This window comes from Lissotriton vulgaris, unplaced genomic scaffold, assembly GCF_964263255.1.
Source record: "Lissotriton vulgaris unplaced genomic scaffold, aLisVul1.2 SCAFFOLD_1179, whole genome shotgun sequence".
Classification (NCBI taxonomy): Eukaryota; Metazoa; Chordata; class Amphibia; order Caudata; family Salamandridae; genus Lissotriton; species Lissotriton vulgaris.
Window position 1 is genome coordinate 243,919 of NW_028246015.1, and position 14,960 is coordinate 258,878.

The 14,960-nt window shown below is 43.6% G+C and overlaps 1 protein-coding gene across 1 annotated transcript in view; it reads right to left on the reverse strand.

Moving 5' to 3' along the window:
* Positions 1-14,960, reverse strand: part of LOC147666168 (prostaglandin reductase 1-like) — a 391,471-nt gene that overhangs the window by 204,903 nt on the left and 171,608 nt on the right. The window contains exon 5 of the mRNA XM_086949249.1: positions 5,686-5,745. Within this exon, the coding sequence (XP_086805375.1) occupies positions 5,686-5,745 (60 nt within the window). The remainder of the gene's footprint in view (positions 1-5,685; positions 5,746-14,960) is intronic.

The following is a 14,960-nucleotide window of genomic DNA, read 5'->3' on the forward strand; positions in this document are numbered from 1 at the left end:
CTTAAGATTAACAAAACCATCAAACAAGCTTCAGGAGATTTCCAAGTACTGGCTGAAAATATAACTTAAATGCACATGTCTGCATATATAACTTAAATGTGAATAAAATGAAATACATCTCCATAATGTAGCCTTAAGGTAGTGCAGATGACTGATGCAACATGCGAGAGCGCAATCCAGACCCTCTGAGCTGGTCAAAAGTGCTCCTTCAGAACAGGAGAGAAGATCTATGGTGGTTTATGAGCAGGTGCCAGTCACAGCATTTTGGGCCTTACTTAAAGTTTGGCAGACGGGGCACTACGCCACAAACGTGGCGGGTGTCCATACCTATGATATAACTGTTTTATGGGAATAAATTAGGGGGAGAGCAAGGGATAGAACAGGGGGTTTGTCCTGTTCCCCAAATTGATGCTAAACTCAAACAATGTGGGCGGGCCCACAATATGTACGTATTACAATCACTGTGAGTAGTATGAACATGGACCCATTAGGTGTTCGTTAAAGACCCCTCGCACATCAACCTAGTTGGTGTCATGCTTCATCATTGGGGTCCCATGCAGGCGGCCGAGTGCCCCCTGGTTGTGCTACGACGCCTGATTACATCGGATCTGGTGTTGTGCAGATATGTGATCTGAGGTGAATTACTGAAGTTACAAATATCTCTGAGAATCCTTGCCTCAACTTTTAATATTGGCGGTGGAGGATATAGTTAAAAATAATCTGTGTAGTGCAACTATTTAGGAATTATTACCGTTAGTTGACTATGTGTGGCGGTCTACATGTTTTAGCTCGTATAAAAAGTGAAAGGACTTTCATCAGGACCAAGTGAGTAATTAGTGAGTGTCAAAGGTGAAGGAAGCCACATGAAACCTGTGCGGTACCTACACACGCGCTAAGATGTGTGGTGTAAGTTTCGGCGTACTCACTGACACTTGGAAAATCACCTGTTGGGGAAGGAAAAAGATATGACAAGACATATAGTGTATCGCAACATAAAATGCAATCTTAAAGGCAATATGAATGTGTTGTAGTCAATGTATAGATGATTACTACAGTAATTGTTTTGGTGCCCATGCTCACAGCGACATGCGGAAACTCTTTGCATGCTGTGCCTGTGAGGCATTCTTCACCTTTGCCCCTCACTAATCACTCACTTGGTCCTGACAAAAGCCCTAATTACACTCTGTGGGGGTCTTTAAAATGGCAAATTTTGAGCGTAAACAAAGTCCTATATTTACTGTCTGATTCAGAGACGTGTACCTTGTTATTTATAAGCAGCATTCAATTGGAAAGAATATTCTGCTCCGAAGAATGACAAAAAACTATTAAAAATCTGGGTGTCAGGACATTGCAGTCAGGCAAAACAAGTGACTGACAGCAGGGCTATCTAAAATGTGAATAAACTGTACTGCGTGTGGCATAAAACTTTTCAGCAGTATTCATGTAGCACGTGTGAGTGCAAGGCACACCCTGGGGATATTTACAATAAAATGTCGGAGAGCGGTGTTACTCCAAAATGATTAACTCCGCACTCCGACATTTCTTAAATGCAGGTATGATCCGTATTTATAAACATACGGCACAGCCCTGCACTCCCCCTGGTGCTGTTGCCAGCGCAGGAACCCTTGCGCCATGCTGCAAGGGTGCCTGCGCTGCAGGGGCGATTGTTTATGTTTAAACAATCTTTACAGGTGATTTGCTGTTTCTTTGCGTGCAGCGTTCGAAAGAAAAAATACGAGCAGAATTAATAATTTCTCCTTGTATCGCCTTCCTAAAACCAAGTTATACTTGGCCTTAGTTTTTGGAACTGCCCCATCCTTGTAAATATAGGGCAGCGTGAAAAAGCAATGGGTGTTTCAGCGGAACGCCACTGCCACACTCATTGCATTCCCCTTTTCCTCTAAGTGAAGCCTGAAAAGGTTAAGCCACATTAAGTAGCTTAACGCCTCCTTGTAAATAAGGGGAAGGGGATATTGCCAGCAGACCATCACTAAAAGTGGAGGTCTGGTGGCAATATCCCCTTGTAAATATAATTCTACAAGTAATAACAAACCAATCTGTTCACTGCACACATTGTAATGTAATGTAATGTAATGTAATGTGTCTTGTAAAGCGCACTGCTGCCCTGAGACGTCGTGGCGCTGTAGATCGCTGGGGAACCCGTCCTGGCTATGCCTGTGAGATGGTCCCTACTGGGTATCTCCAAGATGAAAAAAGGGCATTCCCATTCGAATGTGGGGGGCCGTTGTGGAGATGAGGCAAGCTAATGCCCAGAGTTGCCGAGTGTGATCCCTGGTTAGAGTAGGCAACGAGGCGAGAATTATCGAGTCCGCGCACCCTGGTCCACGACCCTGCCGCGTCGGGAATTGAACCCTGGTCCTGGGCCGTTTTCTGCTTCTGGGTCTGCTGCCTCTAACCAGTGAGCCACACCACCCGCCAGGTGATCGAGCAATTCATGGATATCGTGACCACACATACTGGTCAACAAAATGCCCAAATATTCCTCAGTAATTTCAATCTCCATTGGAATGACCATAATGACCCGGCAGTAAATAGCCTCAAAACATTCATTTCAGACCTTGACCTTATCCAAATCTGCAATAGCCCCACACATGTTAAAGGCTCAATCCTTGACTTGGTTATTGCCAACCCAGAGGCTATTCAGCTTAACACGATCATTCCATGTGATTGGTCTGATCATCATTCAATCACCTTCCTCATCAAGGAATCAGTTAAACTACACTCAGCACAACCTACGAGACCTAAACTATGGAAGAGGAACCTTAAAAACTCCCTCACAGACCTACCCACTTCCACCAGTGTCAACCTCCTGCTCCCCCCGAAGACCTTTTTGATGTTCAAGCTTTGACAAACCACTGCTTTAACTCTAAGACCACGATATTAGACACAACCACTCCTCTACAACTGAAGAGGCTCTCCACAAAAGACTCTAAGCCCTGGTACGACGGTAAAGTCAACGAGGAAAGACGAGCCCTATGACTAGCTGAACGGCGATGGAGGTCATTACCATCCCAGGACCACTTCAAACTGCTTTGAGCCACCAGAAACTCCTACTATAGAAAGATCAGACATTCAAAAGCAAACTTTTTTAAAAATCAGTGGGTCCAAACCAACTACTGACCCTAAAAAACTATTTGAATTAGTTAAAACTCAACCTATTGGCGTATCTCACCCTCCCCAAGCTGGACCATGCACACCACCCATCTGTGAAGAATTTGCCTCCTTCTTCACAAAAAAGACATAACTCTTGAAGACGGACCTACTTAAGGCCTTAGTAGCTCAGACTGCCACTCAGAAGGACACGTCATTTCACACTCTAGCAACCCCAATCACTTGCACACCCAAGCTCGCCCTCAAAATAACGCCTCATGGGCCTCCGTCACAACTTATAGTGAAGAAGCAATTCTAAAAGCACTCACGTCCTTGAACCCCTCCAACCAATTCTCTGACCCTCTTCCTGCAAATTATGTAAACGACTTCATAACGGTGCTAATGCCACTTTGGACAATGATTATCAATACCGCCCTACTCCAAGGAATTATTCCTGAACTTCCCACAACGGGAAAAGTATTCCCCATCCTAAAAAACCGATGGCAAGCCCCACGACTAAAATAACTACCGACCAATTTCCAACATCCCACTCAGGCTATAGACAACCACATCACCGACTTCCACCTGCTCAATAAATTCCAATCTGGCTTCCGTGCAAGGCATAGTACTGAATCGGCTGTGGCCCACATAGTAGATGACGCACTAAAAATCCTAGACCAGAACGAAACCTGCTTACTTATTCTGCTTGACTAATCTTCAGCCTTTGACACCACCAAACATGATAATCTACTAGACCTCTTGAAATATAGAATGGTCTTATCAGGGTCAGTACTAAATTGGTTTACCTCTTTCCTCCTCAGTAGATCCCAAAGTTTCAAGTTCAATCAATTCCTGTCCAGGGCCGTCCCAGTCACATTAGAAGTACCCCAGGGCTCCTCCCTCTCACCTACACAGTTCAACCTATTCATGGAGCCGCTCACTGAAATCTTCAATTCATCAAATATCCACTTTCACATGTACGCAGATGACAGGCAACTATATTTAAAGATAAACTCTCCGGATGACATCAAATCTCTCAATCTAACGCTACAAAAAAATCTGTCTTGGTTGACTGAAAACCACCTCAAACTAAACGCCCTCAAAACTGAATTCCTACTAATCGCTCCACCTAATCAACCAGCCATCATACAAGAATGGCTTAAACAACTTACAGCGCTCAACTGCCAACCTCTATAATCGATTCAGCAAAATCGCTGGGAGTAAATCTGGAGAGTAATCTACCCATGCAAAAAAATATCAGTGCCACAGCAAAAGGAGCAAACTTTCAGATGAACACCTTAAGAAAATTAAAACCCTTCCTCCCAGTAAATGATTTCAAACTGGCAGTCCATGCACTAGGAATCCCAAGACTAGAATATGGTAGTGCAACTCTCTGTGGTCTTCCTAGATCTACAACTGCCCCTCTAAGTGCACCACTCAACTCAGCGGCCAGGCTCATCACAGGTTCCCAAAAGAATTGCCACATTTCCCCCGACTTCAAAGAAATCAACTGGCTACCTTTCGAGGCAAGAATTCAATTAAAAATCGACTGCAGGACACACAAAGACCTACATCACAGCACCTTGAGGTATCCGGACCAGAAACTCGAGCTCTCATGCGGAAACAGATACTCCTGGAGCGCCAGCAACCTTCTTCTGAAGCCTCAAAGATTTGACAAAAAGAATACATATAACCGCGCCTTCTCTGGAATTGCTCCTAGGATTTGGAATGCACTACCCCCAGAAACCAGACTTCCCTCAACTGCCTCTTTCAAAAAAGAAGTTAAATCTCTTCTCATGACGAAATTCACATGATCATTGGATCGGACTCTTAGAACAACCAGCTGTAACGTAAGACATTACTTTGAAATACAAGGTTTCTTTTGTTCAACTAACTTACTTGTAAAGTGCTCTGGTACCCGCAAGGGTCATGTTTGCGCTACAACCTTCAAAATAAATAAATACAAATTTATGATGGGAAAAATTCTAAAGCAAAGCCAAACACGTAGGTGTTGATGACTTCTTCTTCCTGACAAGAGACAACTTGAGCCCACGCTAATATTATAGAATCCTCTGAGTGTTGCCCCGTGTGGTATTTATATCTGTACCCCCATTCTGCACATACCCCTGCGTATCCTGTGCTTCTCTGATGCACACCTCCCTGTGCTCACCAAATGCACAACAACCGGTTCTCCCCCGAACACAGCGTTCATTGATCTCGCGATTACATCACCAATGCTCCTTTGAGGCACATCATTCAATGGTCCCCAGAGATGCACCCTCCATTACTCCTCTGAGGTGCATGTCACACTGTGCTTCTCACATGAGCACCAGCCTGTTCCTCCTCTTATGCATTACATTGCCCACCTCCTTCCCCCACACGCAATACCTTGTCTCCAAAGAATAGTGTGTGCGTTCTAGCATGTGGGCGTTGGAGTCAGCACATATTTTTGGCTTAATACTGCTTTGAGTATGGATCTGTGTGTAAAAAGCGTGTGCCTCTTTGTGCACGCACTGCACTAAAACTAAAGCTTGTTCGTTTTACTTTGGGCGTGCTTAGTACTACTGCATTTACCTTGCAACGTGGTTGCCAGTCATGACATCTCCTTCCTTCATTATTCGTCGACTGAATGACCTACAAGGAGAAAAACAATAAAAAGAATCACTCTCCCGGTCTGTTCAAGGGCACAGCCCAGGTGAATTTGTTTTGTGCGCGTTATATACGTTTAGGATTCGCCATCATGCATTTTTACTCAATATTTATATTGGGCGCTTAATCCTTAACATGGCCTTAAATATATTTCTCTCAAGCACTCTTTTATTTCGTAGTATATCAATGCGGGGAGTAGGATGCGCAGTTCTCAGTAAAGGGTGCACTGAAACCCTGGGCTCAGAGTAGCGCCAAACGTCACGCGGAAGAGAACGTTGGGAATTGTAGTCCTGTTCGCTATGGAGGGGGAGGACTGGATTAAAGGAAACCTAGGAATACCATGTGTTTCTTCTAAAGTGGGTGTCCCGACAAGGCAAGGGGGAGGTATTTAAGGTAAGAGCGCTCCATCTGACACATGCTCTTCACTCCATGTGCAGGAGGGGTTGGCCTTAGGCCTCAAAGTCCTTGAAAGCCCCCCCTTTCTTCTTGGACGTTGTTTGCATTGTCCACGACCAAACACAAGCGAGGGAAGCACCCAATAACAGACACACAAACTGGGACACCCGATGTCTGACTGAAATAACAGCTGCCCTGTGCACAGTGCTTAATTTGAGGCAGTGGATGCAGGTGGGGCCCACCGGCACCCAGTTATGAGGACTAGCACTTATTTTTCCTAATCAGAATTTGATCCAGAGCATGTGAGAGAACAACACACAAAAAGGAGGAAAGAAGGAGGAAGACAAAGATAGAGAACAGTGAAAAGGGGTGAAAGCAGAAGTACATATGGAAGAGAACCTGCACGAGTGAGATTTAAAAGGCAGTAATTGTCGATGGGATAAAGAGGCATGAGGGAGACTGGCTGCCAGTTCCTGTTCCTGTCAGAGACAGATTAGGTAAAGGACTATAGCAAGTTAAATTAACATATGACACTATAATCTAGGTGTAATGCACAAACGTAACCACTCATTATGATCTGGAAACACAAAATTGGGGCTGTTTAAAGCACACTGTTAAATTGCATTTTAGTCTTAGCTTTAGTTATCGCTTATTCGGGGATCAGTAGACCCTATGCTGGACAATAAGGAACAATCAAAAACATCAATTTAAAGAGTGAAGATCCAGGCAGGTCAATTCTTTATTTGTATTTGGAAATTGTATAAAAGCTCCCAGCACACGGTGTGCCGACACGTGTTTCGTCTTACACTAAGACTTTCTCAAGGCATAGGCACTGGTGGTAGGTGTCCAAATGTCAACTTGAAAGATACCATCATATGTACCTTCTGTACGAGAAGAACCAGATTTGTTTGTTTCTTTGTCAAGGATCTATCATGGACTGATGGGATTAATGGCTCGCACTTGGAGGTGACGGTCCGCTTCGCTGCCACGAAACCTTACTCTCCTGGTTCCAACATATTATGATTGGTTAACCTCGGACATTTTAGAATGCTGAACACTTAGCAAATTGCGCATCCTACTTTATATTGTGCAGCCGATACTTAGTGGTGAAAACGTAGAATACTTGTGTTATAGGCCTTTACTCATATAGGAGCAGGGACAGAATGTTAGTTTGATCGCCGTTAATCCCATGATAGATCCTTGACAAAGTAACTATCTTCAAATCTATATAGGATTATACAGTTGTCGCTTTGAATTTGTGTTGGGAATTCGCAGCGACATTCGAACAAATCTGGTTCTTCTCGTACAGAAGGTTCATATAATCGTATCTTTCAAGTTGAAATTTGGATACCTACCACGAGTGCCTATGCCTTGAGGAAGTCTTAGTGCAAGACGAAACACGTGTCCGCAAACCGTGTGCTGGGAGCTTGTATACAATTTCAAAATACAAATAGAGAATTGATGGTACAACAAGAAGATTGACCTGCCTGGATCTTCACTCTTTGAATTGATATTTTTGATTGTTCCTTATTGTCCAGCAGAGGGTCTACTGATCCCCGAATAAGCGATAACTAAAGCTAAGACTAAAATGCAATTTAACAGTGTGCTTTGAACAGACCCAATTTTGTGTTTTCAGTTTGGTCACACAGTGATTTGGGCCTACAACACCTTGAGGTAGTAGGTGTTTGGGGGGGATACAGCACCCACTTTATATATTGAATAGTGTATTTAAAATTGTCACGCTTTATTTTGTTGTATTACTATTGTGCCTAGTGGAATGTGCGGACGTTTCCCTATGGGAACACTACTACCTAAATTGTGCGTTACTCATTATGATCTATCAAGTGATCAATAATACACAAATTTTACTGTAGGAATATATATATTTTTGTTTATTTTATAAATCTCATATTTTCTAATTTTTTTAATTTAGTTCATATCAATTCATATATAGTGACATTAAAAAATCAGTGTACAAAAATAGAATTTAGATAAAATGATTCATCCTGTTAACAACACATTTCCAAAAATGGCAACAGCCATACAATAAATGTAGATTTCATGAAGGCAATGCATTAGATTTAAGCTACGCATCATCAGGAGACCGTCTATTGCACTGAAATTCAGTATATAGCAACTTGCTCAGCAGGCAAAGCGTTATAGCAACTTGCTCAGCAGGCAATACAGTAACAGGATTCCAGACAATGGATACAAAGATTATTGTTGGAGGTTCTTAAGGGGCTCGAATATTACGTCATGACAGGGGTTTAGAAGACTAGCCCCGGCTGTACAGTGATACTGTGCTGATTGGAAATTGCGATAATTTTTATAAAAATAAGTTATTGACTGTCTTATGGCACCGCTATTAATATATCTGGGCAGAAAGTCACACAGATAAATGTCCGTCCATATCGATGTGGACCAACATGGAGGCTTGAAGACTACTGTCATTTACATCAGGATGTTTTATAGCTGGAAGATCATACCAATAAAATGGCAACTGAATATGGGCAACACATATCCCTTATGCTTTTTAGGATAAATTCCTCATGGGGCTCTGGTCGGATAGCGATGGCCCGTAGTTCACATCAGTAACCGCCATAATGACAAAGGCTGGGCGGAGGCAGGAGAATTCCCTGGGGAATCCCAATAGAAGTCCATCTTCTGGTGTGAACAAGGGCTTCTATTGGAATTCTCCAGGGCATATTATCAAGCCCATTATTGCCGCGTTAGCTGCAGTTTTCTGCCGCTAAACTAGCGATAATTTTAACACCACATTCTTGATAATATGCCCCCTCATCTTTACCTCCAATTCGCCATCAAGTATCTGCCCGTCAGGATTCTATTAGTCTTTCTTACAAATTGATCCTGAAAAGGGGCCAACTATACCAAGTACTTGAGACCTCACATTTGCTTCTGCAGCAAATAGTCAACACTGCTAAAAAAAAGGAAAATACATTTTATGAGATTTGGGGAAGCTTGGTTGACATTGGACCAATGTATGTCAGCATGCCTATTTTACACAGTGAAGGACTTTTTTGTTTTAAGTGAACTTTGCATCCTGTTAGGGCTTTTTCCAAGTAGTCTTTCACCCAACAGAGATGCTGCCCTAAGTAATGTACCTCACTTTTAAACACCCTTGGAGGATGTGACTGACTAAAAAGACCCTAATATCTCCAATAGACTGCCAAGTAGAGCCATGAACTCTGCATTCATTGAATTCAACCTATTGCAGTACACACAGTATCCCTAACTGTAGCTGAAAAGTGCACACACTTGAAAGCAGTGTATGTATTTTAAAATTACAAAGAGCGGACTGACATAAGAGTAACTAAGACAGAGGTTTCACTCCCCAAAAGGCAGCAGGGAAGGAACACGTGGTGGGCACACAGTGAACGTAAAGTTGCGGTAGAATCTGTATTTGCTAGCATCTCTGCCACCGGGTAGCTCACATTCCACAACAATATAGAACCCAAGTTACAATACCCTTGGGGCCTTTAGGGTGGAATGTATGACGTTACAACGCATACTTTTACAACGCATACCTTTACAACGCATTTTTTACAACGCAACATCCATTACAACGCATTCCATTACAACGCATGCCATTACAACAGATTTTTAAAAACTACCTTTACAACACATTCCATTACAACTCATACTACCTTTAAAACGAATACCAATACAACGCATACCATTACATTGTATGTATGGTAAGTATTGGATAGTGTAGCGGTAAAATTTACTATTCTAACTCTAGGGGGTGCAACAGTAGGGTAAGTGTTGGATAGTGTAAGGGTACTATGCGTTGTGATGGTATGCATTGTAATGGTATGCGTTGTAATGACTGCGTTGTAATGTCATGCGTTGTAGTGGTATGCATTGTAGTGTCATGTGTTGTAATGGTTGCGTTGTAATGGCATGCGTTGTAATGGATGTTGTGCTGTAAAAGTTTCATTGTAATGGTAGTGCGTGGTAAAAGTTGCGTTGTAAAGGTTGTTTCCCTTTAGGGTGTATTCTGTATTAGTGATATGGCAGGCACGGCCCATTTCTTTTGAATCTTTACAATTGATCTTTTATTTGACATTCGAGTTTGGCTACTGCTAAATGTTAATCAACACCTTGTCACAATGGCGTAGCAAGGGGGGTTTTGGTCTGCAAGTTATGGGGGCAGTGGCCTTCCTCCAAGCCCCCTCCTCTTACCTCTAGCTGTCGAAGGGGCAAGGGCAGGAATCGCCAGCACCTCCCCTTCTGGTTCTCACATGTGAAGGCGGCAAAAGGTCTTCCTACACCACTGCCTTGTCATGTGCACCATGTACCTCACCCTTCCTGGTTGTATCGCAGTAGCATCAGACTGTATACCTTTTTCTCACATACAATAAAAATATTCGAACACAAAAAAAGAACACAAGGAATTAACTAGTTATGTTAAAAAAACTGAATACAATGCAGATGAAGGGAAGAGAAGGGAAAAGGAGGGAAAAGAAGTGAAGGGAAGTGAGGTGAAGTGCAGTGAAGTAAAGGAAAGGGAAGGGAAAGGAAGGGAAAGGAAGGGAAGGGAAGGGAAGAGAAGGGAAGGGAAGGGAAGGGAAGGGAAGAGAAGGGAAATGATTGGAAGGGAAGTAAGGGAAGGGGGAGAGGGGGAGAGGAAAACTGGAATTTGGATCGCTAGGTGGCTACACAGGCGCATCAAAGGAATCTTCACAGGCAAAAAGATACATTTATTGCAAATTAGTAATCAGCTGTAACTTATTATAAGGTACACACATATTGCCTTTGAAAAGCTCCTTACTTTTATATAGATGTGACAAAAATATTATACACCCTGATTCACTTTGGTCATTTGTTGAAATCTGAAAGTTATGCAGCAGACAGTGGAGTGAGTACATGACAAATGTGTGTGATCCATAATTGCATAAATCAAGTGGTCCTGATTATTCAGTTGTGCATATCAGTAGTAGGTATCTGTGTTTGGAATAGGAAATCCTAGGAGATGATATTTGTGCAATTTGTTAACCTTTCTGAATTACGTTCCTCGGAAAGGAGGAATAACGCAATAATAGTGGAAATCATTCCCATTTCAATATTCACAAACTGCACATGTGAACTATTCATTCACCTATTTGCATCCGGTTTGTCTTGCAAAATTTGTATTTGTATTTGTATTTTATTTATTTGTAAAGCGCTAACATTCATCCTGAAAGGACATCACGGCGCTGAGGAAGTTGCAAGTGATTTGACATCAGCTCTGATTGAAAATCAGTGGCAGAGCAAGTTTTGGGGGCACTGACCTCCTCCTGCTCTTACCTGTCATATCGGGGCCAGTAACCCCCCCTAACGGGGCACCCCCTCACTTTACAATGCGGCCGTTGGCGGAATCTCGCCGGCACCCAAGGCTTAATGTGAGCTGGTGTCTTCCGGTGCTCTGCACTTGCACTTACTTTTCGACACCGGCATTTATGATAGGCTGCCACATTGTGGACTGTTTGTCTAATTTAGAGATTAGCACAATAACAGTTGTTAATACGTTGAATATACATTAAAAATACCTATTGACTGCCACTCAACCATTCTTATAGCTTTATGGGCCTGGAATAGTCTAAAATGTCAAATTTGTAGTTGTATGATGGTTAGTAGGTAGTAGTTAGTAGTTGTGGTACTGCCACAGGCAGCGCTGGTAAGGACAATGGGTTTTTCAAGCAGCCGTTGGTCGCCTGACGAAGGCCTTGGCACTCATTTATTTACAAATTAAGCATGGCCGGCACCCCAATCCCACCCCCCTCTTCATTGGTCGCCGCAGGGCTCAAACCAGGAACCCCCATGGGCGGCCGAAGGGCTAGCTACGCCACTGGGCTAAAAACAATAAGGTAAAACATGCTAAAATACAGAGACAGGCATGTAGTGTCTGCGCATGTGCAGATACAAAGGTTATGGCAGTGGTATGTTTGAGTTACTTGTCCTTTTATATTAGTAGATTCATGGTTTGTCACGTCTAAGGTCATGTTGAAAGAAAATTGAATGAAAGAAAATGTATAACGCGCAACTAAAACCCAAAGGCATCAAGGCGCCTATCAAAAAATGAGTCACAAAAAGGCAGAAGCAAAACTACGGGTATGCTTTGGCAAGTAGCCGTGTCTTCAGGGCTTTCCGGAAGGACTGAAGAGTGGGAAGGGCCTTAATATCCACAGGAAGAGCATTCCACATTTTTGGTGCTATAGTGGAAAAAGCTCTGCCACCCCATTTGACTCTGCGAATGCGTGGTACAGATAGCAGAGATTTGTTAGCGGAGCGCAGATTCCTCGAGGGGCTATAGGGGGCCAAAAGAGCCCCAATCCCCACTGACCTACTTCTCGCTAAGGCGCCAAAGGTCAGGCACAGGATTTTAAAAGAAATCCTGTCCTCAACAGGGAGCCAATGCAACGCCTTCCTCGCGGAGGTGGCTGACGCACGTTTGGGTAAGTCCAACACAAACTTGGCCGCTGCGTTTTGGACCATTTGAAAGTCGCTGCAGCAGCGCCCTGTTAAGTCCTGCATACAGCGCATTGCAATAGTCAAGTCGGGAGCCTATGAGTGCAACCACGACTTGCTTTCTGGCCTGCTGGGATAAGTAATGTTTAATCATCCTCAAGATGTGAATTATGCCCCAACAGGTGGAAACTGTTCTATTCACCTGCTGACGCATATTGAGGGTAGGATCGATCAAAACTCCTAAATTTTTAGCCAGAGCGGCGGGTACCGGACATGCTCCGAGTGATGCAGGCCACCAGTTTGCCGACCAGATGTCCTCCTTTCCCCCAAACACCAGGATCTCCGTCTTCTCTCCATTCAGTTTTAATGAATTGTATGTCATCCATTGTGCGACTGCCTCTAAACAAGATCTAAAATTGGAGGCAGCCTCGTTAATAGACTGGGAGAGGGAGACCAGGATCTGGGTGTCATCGGCATAGGAGACTACCTCCATCTCAAAAGTTCTTATCAGTCTGGCAAGTGGGTCACATAGATGTTGAAAAGGTTCAGACTTAACGCCGACCCCTGAGGGACCCCACATTGCACAGACAGGGATGGAGATAGAAGCTCCCCCAGCATCACTCTCTGTTCCCTCTGGTCTAGGAAGGAAGTCAGCAAATTAAGAGCGGACCCCTCCACCCCAATCTCCCTCAGGCGAGATGTTAACACAGAGGGAGAAAGGGTGTCAACGCAGCTGTGAGATCTAGCAGGATGAGGAGGGTGGTCTGACCCCTATCAACTCGAGTGTGGATGTTATCCAGCACTATGGTCAGGGCCGACTCGGTGCTATGCTCCCTCCTGATGATAAAAAGACTTTAGGCTTTGCTCAGTAGTGTGTATGGCCCAAACCACAGTGATCGTGTCTTTGCATCACACCAATTTGACACTACAAAGACTAAGGTAAGGGTGTTTGTCTATGGACATTCGACTCAACTTCAGCTAGCTCGCGTATTCATAACAGACATTACTTATGAGCAAGAGACTGTGCCCCCAAAACTATTGGTTACACAGGGAACGCATGAATACTGTTGAGGTGCCAAGTGGCAGAAGGCCTGAAATTGACTGAGTTTGCTTTTTGCATTCACATGGCCAAGGAGATTGGATGTCTCAGTGAAAAGACAGTAAAACATTACATCAACAAAGTGGTGCAGCCAAAAGTCTCAGAGTCGTCAGTGGCTGCCCCATGTCCTGCTGCTGATGTCTACCGTGCTAGCTCTCCCAACCCCGCCCCTGCCATTGCAGTCTGACATCTGATGTCATACGCCAGGCTACTGAGGCCGATGGTGTGCCGATGGAGCCAATGGCAAGCCGGAGCCCTCATCTTCAAACCTGAGCTTTTATAGCTATCAGTTCTCACAGTATCCAAAGGGAATAGAGACCTTTTATCGATGCTGGGTAACGAATCTGGGACCAGCAGAGCCTCTCACCTGAATGTCGTAACTTTGCAATTTTGAGCACCAATATCGTCTACTACTGTCTGCGGACTGTTAAAAATCCGGAGGCAGGTGGATATGCATTGTGAGGAGCCACAAGACGTTCCACCTAGTTCATGTGTCCCACAGTCATGTGACAGCAGCATCCTAAATCCACCACTCCGGTACCCGCAAAGCAGTGAAAAAAAGCCTCACAAAGTTGGGTAGACGGATGGCTTGAGAAACAATTGGAAAATCTTGCAGGCTCTGCTGTCTTTTCTTTTACCCAGGACCCACTACCGGAGCCCATGAAAACAGTACTAGACATCATTCCAGTTGAGATACGAGGATTAAAGGTTCAACAAGCTCTAGATATTGAAATGATAAATCAAAGGCTGTCCAAGATTGAAGATAATTTGATGACACTACCTAAGCGGATATAAGAAGCTGAACAAAGAATATCAGATATTGAGGATAAACTAGAACAAGTTCAAAATCATATTTTTGTGAGCTAAACAAGATCTCGAAACTAGAGAAGAAACTTCTGACTATGGAAAATCACTCAAGACGTTCGAATTTAAGATTCACGGGAGGTCCCGAAGGAAGTGAGTCCCAGGTCAAAATTCAGTCTGTCCCACATCTCATAAATATGCTAATAAAGAAACACATTTTACCTTCTGCTCCAGAGGATTTGACGATAATGCAGGTGCACAGAGTATCCTTTCAGCGAACTCCAGATGCCAAATATCTGCAAACTATTTTGTTGAACTTTTCTGACTTTCAGATTGAAGTGCAAATAAACTTGAGAGCTATTCAGCATGAATCTATTACTGTTTTGCGATAATGTGACTGTGCAGGTGTTTTTCTGATTTATCTGTGGCTTCA